At 52.2% G+C, this 19715-nt stretch overlaps 1 protein-coding gene across 1 annotated transcript in view; it reads left to right on the top strand.

The window, feature by feature from the left end:
* Window positions 1-19715, top strand: part of LOC142303039 (alpha-2,8-sialyltransferase 8F-like) — a 294952-nt gene that overhangs the window by 251115 nt on the left and 24122 nt on the right. The window contains exons 4-5 of the mRNA XM_075344138.1: window positions 3135-3276; window positions 16076-16185. Coding sequence (XP_075200253.1) covers window positions 3135-3276; window positions 16076-16185 — 252 coding nt within the window. The remainder of the gene's footprint in view (window positions 1-3134; window positions 3277-16075; window positions 16186-19715) is intronic.

Genomic DNA, 19715 nt, shown 5'->3' with positions numbered 1-19715 from the left:
TAGGGGTTGGTGATCCCGGGGCCCAGTGAAGAGATGTAAAGTGTAGGGCCTGGTGGGCGCAGGGACGCGGGGGCAGCGCTGTGCCTTGCGGCACTGTGGTACTCACTCAGCCTGAGACGTGGACACAGTTTGTACGGTAAACCAAACGGCTGGTAGGACGGTCCCACAGACGGCTGCACCTGCACTCCCGGTAGGTGACGGTGATGTCCCTCTTCCTTGCACCTTTGTTTGACTTGTGGTAGCGGTGGATTCCCTCCGGTTACCCGCTCCCCGACTGCAATCTGGGCTGGAGGAGCTCTACACTTTGCCCGCAGGCGCTGGCCCTGGGGAAACTGGTGCCCTGGCGGTGGCGGTGTCTCCCCGGTTCAGGTTGGGCTGTTGCCTTCAATCGGGACTTGGTTGCTGGGGGATCTGCGTCCCCGTCACTGACGGATTTGGCAAATCTGGCGACTCCTAGCCTTGCCGGGGTCCGAGAGGCCCCTGCCCTGGTGCTGACTGTCCTTCGGAACACTGCTCCAGACCACCGGGCACACAGCCAACGGGATCCTTCCAGGAACTTCCAAACGGTCCCCCTCCAGACAGTCACCGCCATTGCTGACCTTGCTGTTCTGGCCCTACACAAAGCTGGACCCTTCAGGCTTTCTTCCTCTTCTGTCACTTCACTTGCTTTCCTCCTTTACTACTTTCACTTTCACTTTCTTAACTCCTCCACTTTAGCTCCTCACACTTGCTCCTCCCTGAGCTCACTGCCTGGTTTCTTTCTGCCTCCAGAGTTGTGAGCTCCTCGGTGGGCGGAGCCAAGCGCCTGGCCCACCCCCTGGTGTGCATCATCAGACTCCTGGAGGAAGGCAACAAGGATTTCTGGTTAGCTTTGATGTGCCTACCTGGAGTGTGGGGTGTGGTGGTGTTGTGACCTGTGTCCCCTGGCTTGCCCAGGGCGACACACCTGGTCCGGACCTGTGTGTGGCTGACTGTAGATGTGTGCCTGGTCCGGACCTGTGTGTGGGTGACTATAGACGTGTGCCTGGTCCGGACCTGTGTGTGGCTGACTGTAGACGTGTGCCTGGTCCGGACCTGTGTGTGGCTGACTGTAGACGTGTACCTGGTCCGGACCTGTGTGTGGCTGACTGTAGACGTGTGCCTTGTCCGGACCTGTGTGCGAGTGACTAGACATGTGCCTTGTCCGGACCTATGTGTGGGTGACTATAGACGTGTGCCTGGTCCGGACCTGTGTGTGGGTGACTATTGACGTGTGCCTGGTCCGGACCTGTGTGTGGGTGACTATTGACGTGTGCCTGGTCCGGACATGTGTGTGGGGGACTGTAGACGTGTGCCTGGTCCGGACCTGTGTGTGGGTGACTGTAGACTTGTGCCTGGTCCGGACCTGTGTGTGGGTGACTGTAGACGTGTGCCTGGTCCGGACCTGTGTGTGGCTGACTGTAGACGTGTGCCTGGTCCGGACCTGTGTGTGGCTGACTGTAGACGTGTACCTGGTCCGGACCTGTGTGTGGGTGACTTTAGACGTGTGCCTGGTCCGGACCTGTGTGTGGGTGACTATAGACGTGTGCCTGGTCTGGATCTGTGTGTGGGTGACTATAGACGTGTGCCTGGATCTGACCTGTGTGTGGGTGACTATAGACGTGTGCCTGGTCTGGACCTGTGTGTGGGTGACTATTGACGTGTGCCTGGTCTGGATCTGTGTGTGGGTGACTATAGACGTGTGCCTGGTCCGGACCTGTGTGTGGGTGACTATAGACGTGTGCTTGGTCTGGATCTGTGTGTGGGTGACTATAGACGTGTACCTGGTCTGGACCTGTGTGTGGGTGACTGTAGACGTGTGCCTGGTCCGGACCTGTGTGTGGGTGACTGTAGAAGTGTGCCTGGTCCGGACCTGTGTGTGGGTGATCTGGTGTGAGTATCTACTAGAAACATTAAGCTTTACGTGCCTTCTCTTAAGTTAGGACCTCGGTATATTGTTCCATTCAGAATCCCGGCTGTCAATAATCCACTGACTTTTCACCTGACATTACCGGCTTCCTACAAGATTCATAATGTGCTTCACAAATCCCTGTTAAAAAGATTTGTGGGTTCGGGGGCCCCTCGTCCAGTACCTCCACCTCTGGTCTCAGTAGATGGGTCATTGGACTTTCAGGTATCTATGATCATTGATTCTTGTTTTTTTTCACCAATCTTTACATTACCTCTTTTATTGGCTAGGTCATGGTCCTGAGGAGAAGACTTGGGTACCAGCCTCAGATATCTATGTAGAACTTCTGTTTAGGGCATTTCATTGCCTATATTTAGAGAGACCTGATCCTGAGGATCCAGGGCCCCCTTCTTAGAAGGAGGGATATTGTCTCACAGAGTTTTGCACAGAACTCGCTGACTGGCATGGCGGTGTCATTCCCTGTTCCCCTTGCAGAGTCTTACATTCTGTTCGATAGTTTCTCTGGTGTTTCTGATCAATTCAGGTAGACACAGCATCAACCTGCTGTCTGCTCATTCATAGACAGTTTAGCCTGCTCATTAGGCTTATTTGATCACATGATGTAAGAAAGCCAATCACTTTTGGTCCTCTCACTTTTAGGTTGGCGGAAATCTACCTATGCCAACTATAGTTAATTCTGTGTTTGTCTGTAAGTTGTGGTATCCCAGACTTGATGGAGAACGAGTTGCTTTGTGCTTAGTGTTCTTGTGCAGTTACCCGTCGTCTTGTTGTTTCCACCCTGCTTTTCTTTTCCTCCTAATCTTATTGTCTTATACCTCTTTGTGCGTGCTGTGTGACAGAGTTTTAGTGTCCCCTCTTTGTCTATTTCTGTGGGGTAAATCACACTCCTGTTCGGCCACTCCTGGGGGAGGGGAGGGGGATATACAATCAGGGTTGGACAGGAGAAGGGCCCTGAAGGTGACTCAGACATCCCAACCATTAGGGGTATCTTAGAGAATAGGGATAGCCCAGTGCCCCCTAGTTTGAGGGTCAGCTTACGGGCCCCAGTTTACCGCTTTCCTCTTAATTCCTCCTGATCATTATATACAATTTTAAATGTATTATAAAACAACATAAGGACATTACCTTCGATGCTGAGTACAGATATGATATTTTGCTCTTGTCCTCTGCTCTCTATCCCTCACAGGTCGCAGTTTCGGGTGTGCTGTAACGCCTCCCATACACTGATGGTGACGCAGGAGAACAGTCCGGTTGGACACATTATTCAGTTTGATGCACAAAAGAGAAAACAAAATGTCACGGAGAGCCTGTACAGGCTGTTTCCAGAGGTAATGTGATGTCATCGTCTCATATTTATTCTGCACAGTCCGTGTATGAAACATAAACATAAAGGAGCCACATAAAAAGGTGTTAAGGCAACAACTCAAATTAACAATAAACCAAGGCAGAAGAGCCTTTAAATTTGCCCAGTAAAAAAGACACCTATACACTTCACAGTTATAAATGTATAAAACATTTTATTTATAATAGTATAGAATATATCAAAAAATATAGCAAAAACATATATATAAAAAGGACCAAGGAGAATGAGTGGTAAGGGGAGATACCCCACGTGTATGAGCAGCGATGCTGGGATAAGTGGTTGGCGCAGGGTTGGCACCGGGCAGTGCTGGCAGGAACCCGATCAGTGACCTCACATTTCTGACCTCTGTGATTGTGATCTTCCAAATTCCTACCACAACATAAACATCTGAAGAATGAGACTGTCGCGGGCGGAGGAGGGGACGCTGCGCTCTCCCACTGCTCGGGTCCGGCCGCTGCTGCTGTGGCTGCTGCTGCTCGGTGGTGGCTCGAGCGGTGGGCCAGATCCCGGGGACTCGAGCGGCGTTCCTCGCCCGTGAGTGAAAAGGGGATTTTGATTGTGGGGGTTTTGATTATTGTCCGTGACGCCGCCCACGGTTGTGGTGATATTGGTGACATCACCGCTGCTCTGGACGGGGATCCCGGGAGCGGTGACAGGGAGCATCTTTGTTGTTAGTTCTCCCCTCTGTGGGTAGGGGGTTGGTTGTCCCGAGGCCCGGTGATGGGGTAGGGATGGATAACAGGCGGGTTACGGGGCCTGGTGAGGTGCAGGGTCGTGGGGGCAGCGCTGTGCCGCACGGCACGGTGGTACTCACTCAGCCAATGATGAGGACACAGTTCTCGGTAAAACAAACGGCTGGATGGACGGGTCCCACAGGCGGCTGCGGTGTTGTTTCTCCCAGCAGGTTGGTGGTGACTGCCTTTCCCTGCACCTATGTACGGTAGATGGTTCCAATGGGTTCCCACCGGTAACCCGCTCCCCAGCTTGGATATGGGCTGGAGGAGCCCCTTTTGCCCGCAGGCTCTGGCCCTGAGAAACGGTTGCCTTGGCGGTGGCGGTGTCTCCCTCTCTCGGTTGGACTGTTGCCTTCTGTCGGGACTTGGCTGTTGGGAAACCCAGGAGGTTCCCTTCACTAACGAATTCTGCAAATTCACGGCGACTCCTAGCCTTGCCGGGGTCCGTAAGCCCCTGCCAGATGGTGCTGGCCTCTCTTTGCGTACCGGTCCGGTACCGCCGGGCCACCGCCCGTCCACGGTCCTTACGGTAGACTCCAATCAGTCACTCCTGCAGACGGTCACCACCGTCTGCCAACCTTGCTGTACCGCCCGGGTCACACACCCGGACACCGTCAGTTAGTTGCTCCACTACACTTCACCTCCTTCCACTTTCACCTCCAAAAGTAAACTGTTTACTTTTCCTGCCTCCAGGACTGTGAACTCCTTGGTGGGCGGGGCCAATAGCCTGGCCCACCCCCTGGTGTGAACATCAGCCCCTGGAGGAAGGCAACAAGGGTTTTGTGTCTGACTTCGGTGTGCCTGACCGGGAGTGTGGGGTGTGTGGGTGTTGTGCTCTGTGGCCCCTGGCTTGTCCAGGGCGCCACATTTCCCCTTAGTTAAATGCAGACCGTCCGCGGGCTGCCCGTCCATCACCGGTTTTATTTTCACAAACTGGAAAATATAGAAAAACGGTAAAACACAGATTACAATTCTAATAACATCTTCCCACATCGGGAGGTACTCTTACTTAAACGTTGCGAAACGGTTACGGCTTCCGCTCAATCCCACCCAAGCAACCCTGCCCTGATGCTGCCCCTAAGCAAACAGGCAGCACCCCTTGACCCCAGTCCTGCACAAGTTGCCCGAGCGGGTTCTGTCCTTTGCAGGAGACCCACGTCCATGGGGAACCCCTGAAACCCCCAGAGGATTGCCACCGGTTCCGGTGGTGGCTGGGGCCCAGCCTGCTCCACTGCGGGCCATTCCTCCAATCTGCCTCTCCGGAGGCGGTAACGGTAGAAGCCACAACAACATTATTATTTACATGCCACAAGTTTGTGGTTGCCCTGCTAGTTCGCAGGCTTGTCCATAAGGAGTTCCTTATGCATAATTGTAAAGGGGGTCCCAACGGGGACCAGTTGCCGGCAACGACCGGTGCAAATCACGTTGACAATCAGGTAACTTTTCATCAATTATTCATTCTTTTTCATTTTCAAACAGTACTTTTAACACACACACAATTTTTCCTTTTAAAGAGTAGTTTCCCTGTACCTAAGTGGGGGTCTACCTAGGTTGGGACGAGTGGACCTCCGGGGTCCTGTGTCAGTGGGGACAGGCAGTGGGGCAGAGGGAGCAATCAGTTCCTCTTCCCTGATATCGTGTGGGGCAGGCGGAGGCATAGGGGAGCTGGGTACAGGTTCATCCCTGGGCACTGGCTCGTGGTCGACCACTTCCATCACTTCCTCATCCACGGGTTGTGGGAACAGTATCACTGGAAGAATCACCGCGCCATTCTGTGTAGGCCAGTCCGCTGGGAAGTCACCCATCACGGTGTGGATTACCTCTTTTGCCTTCTCCGTCGGTTTAGGAATTGGAACTTCAGCCGCTGCCCTCAATGCTGGTGGGCACCTCTTTAGATGGTCCCGGGAAACCGTTGCCAAAGTGCCCCCTTGGTCTCGACTGATCTGGTAGGCCTTCCCATCTTCCCATCCTGTGGGCTGTATGACATATGGGGTTTGCTCCCATTGATCATCCAGTTTGTGGGTCCTCCTCTTCCGCTTCAGCACTACATCTCCAGGCTGGAAAGGGCTAGCAGACGCCTTCTGGTTGCAGAGCTGCTCCTGTTGTTCCTGACTCCGACTCAAGTTCTTCTCAACATATTCCTGAATCTGTCGGTACTGCACCCTCCGCCGGGTGTCCCATTCAGCTGTCGAAGGCAGTGCTTCTGGGGCTTCCAATCCCCTTTCAAGGTCCACCGGCAGCCGGCCGGGGCGAGCCCTCATCAGGTATGCTGGGGTGCACTTCGTTGAGCTGGAAGGGATATTGTTGTACATATCGACCAAGTCAGGTAGATTCTCCGGCCACAGGTTCCATTCTTCTAGCGGCAATGTCTTGAGGAGGCCCAGGACCAAGTGGTTCATCTTCTCACACATGCCGCTGGTTTGGGCATGGTAAGGCGTGGTCCGGATCTTCTTGCAGCCGTAGAACTGACAAAACTCATGGAACACTTCCGCTTCAAAGGCCGGGCCTTGGTCAGTAAGCACCTTCTCAGGGTATCCATGTGGTCAACAGAAATAAGCCTGGAACGCTCTAGCGGCGGTACGGCCAGTTAGGTCTTTGACTGGGACAACCACCATGAACCTTGAATAGTGGTCTACTATGGTTAGAGCGTAGGTGTACCCACTTCGGCTGGGGGTGAGCTTTACATGGTCCAGAGCGACCAGCTCCAGTGGTTGATGTGTAATGATGGGTGTAGGGGCGCCTTCTGGCTGGCCTTGTCCTTTCTTCACAGCGTGCAAGGGCCACACTCTCGGCACCAGGCCTCTACAGACTCCCGCATCCCGCTCCAATAGAACCGCTCTCTCAGCAGCATTTCCAGTTTCTTCCATCTGAAGTGTCCGGCACCATCATGGTATGCTTGTAGGACGGTGGGCACGTTAGCTTGGGGAATTACCAACTGGCGGATTTTCTCATGAGTCTTCGGGTTAATCAGCTCACGGTACAACTTCCCCTGGTGTAGATACAGCTGGGTCCGTTCTAGCCACAGGCGTTGGGCTTCAGCTGGGGCGGCAGGGTCTATTCCAGCAGCGCCTTGTTCCACCAAGATCTTGACTAAGCGAACAGCGGGTGCCTGGTCCTGAGCTTCTTGCCACTCCTGGCTGGGCAGCGGGTCCAGGTTTACCCGTTGTTGATAGACATGCACCTTCTCAGTCGGTGGCTGATGAAATGCGGGCAGCTCAATCTCTTCGAGGTCGTCATCCTCAGGCCCTTCTTCCAACAAGTGGGGCATCCGAGAGAGTGCATCGGCATTAACGTTGGCACGGCCAGCCCTGTACTTGATGGTGAAATCGTAGTTGGCTAGCCTAGCCACCCACCACTGTTCCAACGCGCCCAGCTTGGCGGTGTCCAGGTGGGTCAGCGGGTTATTATCCGTGAAAGCGGTAAACTTAGCTGCTGCCAGATAATGGTGAAACCGCTCGGTGATAGCCCACACCAGCGCCAGGAGTTCAAGCTTGAAAGAGCTATAGTTCTCAGGGTTCCTCTCCGTCAGTCGGAGCTTTCGGCTAGCATAAGCAATCACTTTTTCTTTTCCGTCCTGGACCTGGGATAGGACTGCCCCTAAGCCTACATTGCTGGCATCGGTGTAAAGGATGAAGGGGTGGTTGTAATCAGGATATGCTAGGATTTCTTCTCCGGTCAGGGCTGCTCTCAGCTGACGGAAGGATTCCTCATGCCTTTCTTCCCACACCAATGGGGCTCCTAGGGGCCTACCACCTTTGGTCTGTCCCACAAGGAGGTCTTGCATGGGGGCAGCCATCTTCGTGTACCCCTTGATGAAGCGACGGTAATACCCCACCAGGCTCAGGAACTGCCTCACCTCCTTCACCGTGGTCGGCCTCGGCCAGTCCTGAATGGCAGTGATTTTCTCAGGATCAGGGGCGACACCTTCTGCACCGACCACATGCCCTAGGTACTGCACTCTGGGTTTTAGCAGATGACACTTTGAGGGCTTCAACTTCATCCCATATTTGGCAACGGACGCAAACACCTCAGCTAGGTGCTCCAGGTGGGAGTACACAATCACATCATCCAGGTACAGCAGGACGGTTTCAAAGTTTAGATGCCCCAGACAGCATTCCATCAGCCATTGGAAGGTTCCAGGGGCATTGCACAGCCCAAACGGCATGCTATTAAACTCGCAGAGTCCCATAGGGGTAGCAAATGCAGTCTTCTCGCGCTCTTCTGGTGCATCAGCAACCTGCCAGTACCCACTGGTGAGGTCAAGGGTGGAAAAGTAATTAGAGGTTCTCAGCGCAGCCAGAGATTCCTCAATACGGGGCAGAGGGTAAGCGTCCTTATGTGTTATCTGGTTAATTTTTCGGTAATCCACACACATCCGCATGGGGCCATCCTTCTTCTTAACCAGTACCAACGGGGCGGCCCAGGGACTACAGTGTCCCTAATAACCCCTGCCTCCTTCATGTTCCTCAACATGTCCTTGGCACATTGGTAGTGTGCAGGGGGAATAGGCCTGTACCTCTCTTTGATAGGGGGGTGCTCACCGGCGGGGATATGGTGTTGGACCCCTTTAATCTGCCCAAAGTCTAGGGGATGTTTGCTAAAAACCCGCTCATACTCCCATACCACCCGGTATACCCCTTCTTTGTGATGTGTAGGGGTATCGTCAGTGCCTACGTGTAGCTGTCGACACCACTCATCTAGCTCCCCTTGGGATGGGTGAGTGCTGGCAGTAGGTGGTGAGGTTGGGGGACTGGCCTCGTGGATGGTATGGGGATCCAAGGTGAACAACTTGGCAAGAGTAGCGTACCGGGGAAGCCTGACTTCTTCCTCCCCGCTGTTCAGCACCCTCACGGGCACTCTCCCCTTCTTTACATCTACCACCCCTCGGGCAGCCATTACTGTGGGCCAGTGTTCAGAGGGCATGGGCTCTATCATGGCGGGGTAGTCACGCCCCAGGGGTCCTACCACTGCCCTACACCAAATCATCATCTCGCTCCTGGGAGGCACAATCAAAGGGGCAACATCCATCACTCTCACCCCACCAATCTCTCCTCCTGTCGAGTTCACATGTTGGCGGTACATCAAGGCTCGGATCTCACGCTGTACAGCTCTCTGTCGGCTCCCCACCGCCGTGGCGGCCAGCTGCTGCAGTAGGGTCAGCATGTCACTCATACAGTGCTCCATCACGTTGGTCCCTAGCACTACCTTCGGGTTATGATCACTGGGTTCATTCATTATCACAATCATACCCTGGTGTTGCAGTTCAGCTCACACCACAGTCATGGCCACTTGTTTGTATCCCACTTGGGTCAATGGGAGTCCATCAGCAGCAATCAGTGTTATACTGGCGTCTGGGGGAGCCAGCTCATCTTTTCCCCAATACCGTTGATACAGTGTGTATGGTATAGTGGTTACCTGTGATCCAGTGTCCAGGAGAGCCATCACCGGTATGCCGTCCACAGCCACGGGGATGATAGGCCGGGCCCCGATGTAGAGGTCCTGCCAGTCTGAGGGGCCATGGGGTTCTACTCCTGAGGATTGGCCCGTGGCTCCAGGGGTTGCTCGTTTAGCGGACACCGTCGGGAGTAGTGACCGGGTTTGCTGCACCTGTAACAGATTGGGGGCCCGTTCCGTGAGTCATTGGCCCTTCTCCGCTGCATCCAGGGGACATCCTCAGGGCTGTCGGCGAGCTGCATCTTCACCGGGGCCTGGGATCTGGTCGGAGGCTGGAGTGCGGCGAGAATCTTAGCGAGGTCCCCATCCATGCGACGAACTTGAGCAGTGAGCTCTTCCATCGTTCCGCTTGGGGCTGCAGGCACTGGAGGGGCTGATGGGGTGGGAGCCACCACGACGGTAGCAGTCTCAACCGGCCACGGGGCTGGCTCAGGGGCTTCACATGCGGGGGGTTGCGGAGCTTTGATGGCCCGTTCCTTTAATACGGCAAAGTCCACGTCGGGGTGTTCTAGAGCCCACAGCCGAAGCTGTTTGCGGTCCTCTGCGGACCTCATCCCCTGCACAAACTGCTCACTTAACATTTTGTTACTGTCCACACTGTTCATGGTGTCCACCCGCTTCAGGTTGCGGAGTGCGGTTTGCAGGCGCAGGGCATAGTCCCGAATGCTATCTGTGGGCCGTTGTCGGCATTGATAGAACTGCATCCGCAACTCTGCCTCGGTACGGGTCTCAAATGCACTCTGCAGCTTTTCAAATATGGTGGCTACACAGGACCGGTCCCCCTCGGCCCAGGTCTCCGCCTCTTGCTCAGCCGCGCCGGTTAGCTGCCCCAGCACTAGCGCTGCACGTTGCTTATCCGTCAGGGGGTACAGTTCTAGCAGCGGACTAAGTTTTTTCCGGAAAACCTGCAAGGCATCAGGTTTCCCATCGTACTGCGGTAGCCAGGCAGCTCCGCGCACATAGGGCAAAGAGAACGGCATCACCTGGGCGAGACCTGGGGCCACGACGCCCCCCGCCAACACGGCCGGGACCTGGGCAGGCCCATTCCCATCTACGGGTGCTCCCGCAGCTGCGTCCGCCGCTCCTCCAGCGGCTTCGTTGGGCGCAGAAATCTTGTTTCCGTCCCCCTTAGTCTTTTTCCGGCTCCTCCTCTACAGGGGCGGGGTTTTGGCCTTCGCGCCTCCACTACTCGAGGAGACGCTCGAGCAGGAATTTTTTACGCCCAAGATGGCAGCTTCACAAATTTTCCGGCCGGACACCTCCGGCGGTCACACAAGGCGCACTTCCACCAGTCGGTAGAACGGTAGGATCCTGTTCATGACGCCAAGTTGTCGCGGGCGGAGGAGGGGACGCTGCGCTCTCCCACTGCTCGGGTCTGGCCGCTGCTGCTGCTGCGGCTGCCACTGCTGCTCAGTGGTGGCTCGAGCGGTGGGCCGGATCCCGGGGACTCGAGCGGTGTTCCTCGCCCGTGAGTGAAAAGGGGATTTTGATTGTGGGGGTTTTGATTATTGTCCGTGACGCCACCCACGGTTGTGGTGATATTGGTGACACCACCACTGCTCTGGATGGGGATCCCGGGAGCGGTGACAGGGAGCATCTTTGTTGCTAGTTCTCCCCTCCGTGGGTAGGGGGTTGGTTGTCCCGGGGCCCGGTGATGGGGTAGGGATGGATGGCAGGCAGGTTACGGGGCCTGGTGAGGTGCAGGGTCACGGGGGCAGTGCTGTGCCACACGGCACGGTGGTACTCACTCAGCCAATGATGAGGACACAGTTCTCGGTAAAACAAACGGCTGGATGGACGGGTCCCACAGGCGGCTGCAGTGTTGTTTCTCCCGGCAGGTTAGTGGTGACTGCCTTTCCCTGCACCTATGTACGGTAGATGGTTCCAATGGGTTCCCACCGGTAACCCGCTCCCCAGCTTGGATATGGGCTGGAGGAGCCCCTTTTGCCCGCAGGCTCTGGCCCTGAGAAACGGTTGCCTTGGCGGTGGCGGTGTCTCCCTCTCTCGGTTGGACTGTTGCCTTCTGTCGGGACTTGGCTGTTGGGAAACCCAGGAGGTTCCTTTCACTAACGAATTTGGCAAATTCACGGCGACTCCTAGCCTTGCCGGGGTCCGTAAGCCCCTGCCAGATGGTGCTGGCCTCTCTTTGTGTACCGGTCCGGTACCGCCTGGCCACCGCCAATCCACGGTCCTTACGGTAGACTCCAATCAGCCACTCCTGCAGACGGTCACCACCGTCTGCCAACCTTGCTGTACCGCCCGGGCCACACACCCGGACGCCGTCAGTTAGTTGCTCCACTACACTTTACCTCCTTCCACTTTCACCTCCAAAACTAAACTGTTTACTTTTCCCGCCTCCAGGACTGTGAAGTCCTCGGTGGGCGTGGCCAACTGCCTGGCCCACCCCTGGTGTAAACATCAGCCCCTGGAGGAAGGCAACAAGGGTTTTGTGTCTGACTTCGGTGTGCCTGACCGGGATTGTGGGGTGTGTGGGTGTTGTGCTCTGTGGCCCCTGGCTTGTCCAGGGCGCCACAAGACCACAGAATAGATTGAGGGTACAGCGATGTATGGGTCGTAAACGAGGATCTACCTCCCTCATAACTTCCACAGCAGCTGTGGCGCCCCAGGATCTGGTTGCCACAACAGTGTTGCCCCTCCAAAGGGTTAATGCTGAGCCTGGAGGTAACTGGGGAAGTCTGTTGGCCAGTAAGTAGCAACATTCAACGCCGTTTCTCCCTCAGGCCAGCAGAGGGAGCTCTAAACCTGGAGTTTCAGGGAGCAGTTCCTTAAGCTCTGACCTGAGGGAGGAGTTAAGTAGTCTGTTATGGAAGTTCAAGGAGAGAGGAGCTGAGTAGTGCAGGCTTGCGAGCTGGGGCCTGGAGCTAAGATAGCTCAGCCCAGAAAAGCAGGATCTGCAGAGAGGCACAGAGAAAAGACTCTACAGGAGGACGGGTCAGAACCTGTCTGCCTCAGAAGAGCACGCAACAAAACATCGGACGTCGGAGTCTGTGGTTGCCAGGGTGTAAAACCCTTTCCCTGGTAGCCGAATCCGAAGGGCAGGAGGACTGTAGGTCTCCTGGCCCCCAAAACAACCTGAGGGTACAGCTGCATCACCAGGGCCCGGTGTGGACCTCAGCAGGGAAGCATCAGAGAGGGCCTATGCAGCCTACCTTACAAGAAAGGGACTTACCACCAGTCCCATCAGCAAGAGGGCCACTGCTAAACCCAGAGTGCAGGGTCCTGTAGAAGCAAAGGAAGAACAGGGAGTAGGCCTCAATACTCAACTGGCCAAGGAGATCACCCCAGGTACTTCCAGGCCGACCGGATCCCTTCACCACCTGTGACGGTCTCCCAGGACTGGACTGTTAAAAAGTAAAAGAAAAGAAGGTAAAGAGACTATTGTTTGTGTCGGTTCTTTTCGCTGTCCTGATTAGCCCTGCACTATTTCCAAAGCACCATAGACTTTAATAAGCACCAACGGCTGCCCCGGGGTACTGCTCCACCTGTGGGGAGCAGAACCATCCCAGCTGCTAATCCATCAGCCCCGGAGGCCCTATCCAGCAGCGGCGGCTCCATAGCCGCAATCCACAGGTGGCGTCACGAATATTTCTACAAACTTTAATTATAATTACCACCCCCACATCTGCCATATTAGTTGACCCCGCCAGGGTCACGAAGTCGGGCCCTGCTACCACAGACTACCCCCGGACTAGTCCGGCCCGACACCAGGTGTCCCAAAGCCCTGGGCTGGGCGAGTCACAGCTACAGAAGAATAATGGAGAGGGGTGGCATCTGCAGCTGGAGTTTGGGGTCCTGTAACTCTTCCATTGAGCATATCAGTAGAGGTCTCTGGTTGCACCTTCCAACAACAGATGTTGGGATCATGGCCAAACCATACAATAATGGTTCATTTCAGAAAGATGGATGACTATGGTGACAAACAAGTGTCATCACATCACGTATTCCTGAAGTAAAAGGTAGGGTGTACTCAGATTATGGCACACTGAGGTCTCAGGAGGCAGTTGCTGTTGGCCTTTTTCCTCAGTTTTATTCCACAGGTTATGTCACAGAAATATACATCATAAACACAAAATCGCAGCCTTATCCAGGCGCCTCCATTCTCAGTATTCGGAGACTGTCCATTGTTTCTGTCCTCAGTATTTGGTGACTGCCCATTGCCTCAATTCTCAGTATTTGGTGACCACCTGTCCTCTTCTTCCTCAATATTTGGTGACCACCCGTTGGGTCCATTCTCAGAATTTGGTGACCGCCCGTCATCGCCATCCTCAGTATTCAGTGACAGTCTGTCACCTCTGTCAGTATTTGGAGACAATCTGTCGCCTCCATCCTCAATATTCGGTGACCGCCCATTGTCTCCACCCTATGTATTCGGTTACTGCCCATCGCCTCCATCCTCGGTAATCAGTGACTGCCCCTTGTCTTCGCTCTTATTATTTGGTGTCCACTCATCACCTCCATCATTTTGCCTTGTCCCTTGTGCACAGGTTATGGAGGAGCTTGGAAGGACATTTTTCCAAACATCTTTGAGAATTGACTCCAGATCTTCTGTGTATGAGGCTTGTGTAGACCCTTTCGTCTCCTGATCCCAGCAGATGGGATGATGTGAGATCAGGGGTCTGTGGGGCCAGATCATCACCTCCAGGACTCCTCAATCTTACATTGGCTGGGTTGTTGTCATTGTTTGGCTACAAAATAAATTTGGAGCTGATCAGACGTCTCCTTATGGTATCACATCATGGAGTTGTATTTGTCTGGATTTCTGAATATTACAGACACCATTAATCTGGAACAAATTCTCAACTCCAGTTGTTGAAATGAAGCCCCAGACTTACAGGACCCCTCCACCTGCTTCACGGTTCCTCCAAATCCCCATTATTGTGCTGCTCTTCAGAGCTCCGGGGATAAATGGCTTCTGTTATAATAGAGTAACCTGCTGCTTTTGTATCGTTGAGTGACTTGATCTTTTTCCATGTCGAAGGTCTTGGCTTTCTGTAGATCTGCAGGAAGTTTAGGGTTGTTGTCCTGCTGGATGGTGAACCTAAACCCCGGTCTCACGTCTTTTGCAGCTTCTAACACGTTTTCCGACAGGGTTGTCCTGTATTTAGTTCCATCCATCTTCCCATCTCCTCTGACAGGCTTCCCTGCCCCTGCTGAAGAAAAGTCTCCCCAAAGCAGGATGCTGACACCATGATGTGTGATGGTGATGAAGGGCTTTTCAGGGTGATCTGCAGGGCTACTTTTCCATCACAGAGCATCTTGTATTTCTTGTTCTTTCATATGCTCGCTGTGTCCCATACATTGGTTTTTGCAAACTACAAACAACACTTCTTATATTTTGCTTTCAGAAATGTCTTTTTCTTGCTACTCTTCCATAAAGGCCATAATTGTGGAGTACATGACCAATAGTTGTCCTGTGGACAGATTGTCCCTTTGAGCTGTGATCTCTGTGATTTCTCCAGTGACCAGGGGCATCTCGGCTGCTTTTCTTATTGGTGCTTTCCTTCTTCAGATGTCAGTTTCGGTGGACGCCATGTTTTGGTCTTGTAGGTTTGCAGATGTGTAAACACTCCTTCCATTTTTGGATGATGGATTGAATAGAGCTCCATTAGATGTCTAGAGCTTACGTTTTCTTTACAACCTAACCCTGCTTTACTCTTCTCTTTATACCTGACCCGTCTGGTGGGCTCCTTTTGGTTTTCATGATGCTGATTGATCCCTGACCTATCTGGTGGGTTTCTTGATTTTCATGATGCTGTTTGATCCCTGACCTGTTTGGTAGGTTCCTTGGTTTTCACGATGCTGTTTGATTCCTGACCTGTCTGGTGGGTTCCTTAGTTTTCATGCTGTTGTTTGATCCTTGACCTATTTGGTGGGTTCCTTAGTTTTCATGATGTTGTTTGATCCCCTATCTGTCTGGTGGGTTCCTTGTTTTTCATGATGCTGTTTCATCCCTGATGTTCTCAGACAAACCTCTGAGGTCTTCACAGAACAGCTGTAGTTATACTGAAAAGAAATTACACACAGTTGAACTCACTTTACTGTTTAGGTGATTTCTATAGACAATAGGTTGCTCAGGATTTTATTTTGGGAGCTGAATACAAATACACATCACAAATTCCAAGTTTTTAAAGTATTTTGAAAACCAGGTATTATTTCCGTTACACTTCACAAACACTTGTTACTTTCTGTGGGTATCACAGAAAATCTCAATAAAATACATTTACGTTTGTGGATGTAATGAGAAAAATGTGGAAAAGCTCATGGGGTATGAATACTTTTACAAGGCACTCAGTGTATATAATTATAAGAATTTGTGTTTTATATGATTTTTCCTCATTTATCTCATTTTAATAGTCATTGATTGTCTTTTTTGCTCTTCTTTCCCTTCTCATTTTTTGTTCTTCTTTCTTTCTCTCTATTGTTTTCTTTTCCTCCTTATGTTATTCATCGTTTCTCCCTCTTTTTCTCTCTTCCTTTTCTCTCTTTCTCACTCTGTCTCTCTCTTGGTCCTTCATTCTTCTCCTCTCAGTGCTTTTTCCTCTTTTTTCCTTACAGAAGTCACCATTTACTAAACCCATCAGAAGTTGTGCGGTGGTCGGTAACGGCGGCATCTTGCGGAGCAGCTGGTGTGGTGCTGACATTGACCAAGCGGATTTTGTATTCAGGTAAGAATGAAATGGTCGATAATATCCAAAAGCCTAAAGCTGAAAAGTCCTGGATTCTACTGTATTTCCTTTACTAAAGAGGTTAAGGTTAATTCCTATCCTGAAGTGATGTAGTGGGTAGTTGTAACCTCAGCTGCAGCCACGCCCTTCTGATATAAATATCCGCGCATCACTCCTTCCTATGTTGGCTTTCGCTTTTTCCTATGCTGACCATGTTACTCGCTGCATAGCTGTGATGTTATTACTATTGCAGCTGCAAAGTTTCCTACTGAAGCAACCAAGGAGTGTTTTTGTTGTGTCATTTCCCACCCGTTTGTCTTATTGTAGGAGGAAGCCCAGCATCTATGATGCCCCTGGACTATCAGGTCGTCACAGGGTACTGTACGCTCTTTTCTTTAAGTGCAGAACCTCATGGTTCTGGGTTCCTATCATGCAGTGCTGCCTCCAACAGCAAATCAAATCCTATGAACACCCTGCACCACACCCACCAGGCACACAAGTGGGCGGCTTGAGCAGAATAGGGTCGCCCACCTAGGGGTCAGGAAGGGAGGGTCAGGAGAGTGTCACTGAAGTGAAGTGGAGTGAAGTGAAGGGAAGTGAAATGAAGGGAGGAAGCAGGGAGCGGTGGCTCCGAAAAGTAGCTGTGTGGGTTGCAGGCGGTGTCTGGACCTAGAGGAGTCGGACCCTCGGTCGCAGGGGATTGAGGCTAGGTGCCTGTGACCTGTCAAGAGGACGATCGTCAAACTCGTCCTTTCACCGATCCGGGACCGAAGGCACGATGGGGTACACAGACCCTAGGTCGGGGAGAAGCTTCAGGCAACCCGGCAATTAAACTGCGGAGAGTGGCACCTTTTATGGACTGTTCCCACTAGCTCCAGAATCAGGGCAAAAGTGCAACGAGGGGGATAGGGACTTCCATATACGTAGCCCACAAGATCCCAAGCGTGAGCCCTGAGAGCAGTCTCCCATACTTAGCCACAGTAGGGAGCGGGGCCCGGCAAGTTCCAAACTACTGTGCCACTTCAGTAAATCTAAACTCTGTGCCAGGAGGCAGGTCACAGATCACCAGGGAGCACTGCAGGAGTGATCTCCCCATCACGGCACCCAGTATTAACCTCCCAGAGTCTCGGGGCCTGCTCCTACCCGTGGAAGGTAATAACACCTGGCTGCCCCATTCCATCACCCCAGGTATTCCCAACAACGGCAGCGGCGGTACTCCTGATTACTGCACGGGTGGCGTCACAAACTATCATCCCCCTGTAAATATCCCCTTTCACTTTAGAATGTGGCCCCGAGCCCCCGGGTCCGGAGACCCTCGAGTCACGAACGGACATTGCCCACGGACCCCAGTGGTTCGATCCGCTGCTGGGACGGCACACATCTCCCTGTCCTTCATTAATCAGGGTGAAGATCAGGGCCAACGAGTGCCTAGGCATGTGATTGGCATACGGGGAGAAGGACCCATCTAGTGATAATATGGATTGCAAAGATCAGCCTCTGATGAGTGTTAAGGGATGACTCCACTGCCCTCTCACTAGCACCAGGGCCAACCTGTGTGTTGTTTCCCTGGTGTACCCCTTGTGCTGTGTCGCTCGCTGGTGGTCCTCACCTCCCCTGCAGTGCGATTACTATCGTGTTCTCGCTGTGTTGCCCATTCACTGGGAGCCCCCTTGTTCTTGGTGTGAAATCTGTAGTCACATTGTGACACCCAGTGCATGCTGGGATACTCAAATACTGGTCATCAGAGGGTAGAGGCTGTGGTAACTGCTGCCTCCCTGAAATTAAGTGTTGTCGGTGACCTCCATTCCAGGGGCTGAGCTGGTGCCTGTGCAATGCACATAATGGCAGCGCGCTCTCTGTTGCCAACTTATTACAACTGGTCTTAATCAATAACACAGAGCGCGCTGTCATTGTGCACATCACATAGTGCAGAGCACACCGGGTCAAGCCCAACCAATGAAATGAAAGTCACTGATGATGCTTCATTTCAGGGATGGAGCAGGCAGCTTCTGCTCGCTGATGACGCTTTGTTTGAGTATCTTAGCATGCACTTGGATTCTCAAAAAATTCATCAAACAGGAAGTAAAAAACAAAATAGAAAACCAGTTCGTTAATGCAGATAGGGAAGGGGAGGGATATTTTTTAATTAAAGAATATGAGAAAATAGTTTAGATTATGGAATTAAATAGATAGGGATTTAGAATAAAAATTACTTTGGACTTCGGATCACCCTTCTAATGTTTCTTACAAATGCTTTACTTGTCATATTTTAGAACTATACTAATAATCCTGAAGGCTGGAGATGCATTTCCATTCTCTGTGTGTACTTACAGTGCCTTGCAAAAGTATTCACCCTCTTTGGCATTTTTCATGTTTTGCTACCTCACCACCTAGAATTTCACTAGTTCTTTTAAGGGTTTGCATCAGTTCATGTAAGGACTATTTCTACAACTGTCGACATTTGTTTTTCTTTATATTGTGACAAAAACAATAAAAAGGACAAAATAAATGAAAACTTCAATGTGCATAACTATTCACCAATATATTAGTGAAGGGAAGGTTCGAAGAAACAACTTATATATAAACCCTTAACTATTCACCCCCCTAAAGTCAGTACTTTGTAGAGCCTCATTTTACAGCAATTACAACTGAAAGTCGCTTTGGATAATTCTCTATGGACTTTCCACATCTTGTCCTTGGGATCTTTACCCGTTCCTCAAGAAAATCTGCTCCAGCTCCTTCCTGTGAGATGTTTCCACTGGTGAGCAGCGATCTTCATGTCTGACAACACATTTTAGGGGGCTTTACACACAACGACATCGCTAACGAGATGTCGTTGAGCTCATGGAATTCGTGACTAGAGATGAGCGAACCGGTCCCGGTTCGGCTCGAGGCCGGTTCGCCGAACGGGGGTCCCGTTCGAGTTCGGCTCGTCGAACGTTCGACGAACCGAACTCGAACTGCATAGGAAACAATGGCAGGCAATCACAAACACAGAAAAACACCTAGAAAACACCCTCAAAGGTGTCCAAAAGGTGACAAACAACTCAAACACATGGGAAAGTGACAAGGACATATACTCATGCGAAAACAAAACAGCTGGACAAGGAAAAAGAGGAGGACACACAGATATAGGCATGGCATGCCCTTCTAAAATCATGTAAAACACCGCAAGGTGACTCCAAGCGGAGTCTCCCTTTTTTCCAAAAATTGGGCCACACACACACCCACCCCTTCAGTGGCAGCAGTTGTGCCCCAGTTGTACACTTCACAGCTAGATTTGCATCAAGCACATTCAAAAATACGCCATTCTTATCCGTCCCCAGGATGACACCGGGGTAGGTAGCAAAGTCTTTCCTGATCCCAGCTCTGTTCATCTTGGCTTCTTTTAAAAACACAGCAAGAAAGGGTTACTCCAAGCGGAGTCTCCCTTTTTTCCAAAAATTGTGCCCCACACACACCCACCCCTTCAGTGGCAGCACTTGTGCCCTAGTTGCAAACAGGATGTTTTGATTTGCATCAAGCACATT

This window comes from Anomaloglossus baeobatrachus, chromosome 4 (genome assembly GCF_048569485.1).
Source record: "Anomaloglossus baeobatrachus isolate aAnoBae1 chromosome 4, aAnoBae1.hap1, whole genome shotgun sequence".
NCBI lineage: Eukaryota > Metazoa > Chordata > Amphibia > Anura > Aromobatidae > Anomaloglossus > Anomaloglossus baeobatrachus.
The sequence above is the reverse complement of the archived record's forward strand: the minus strand, read 5'-3'. Positions and strand labels throughout refer to the sequence as shown.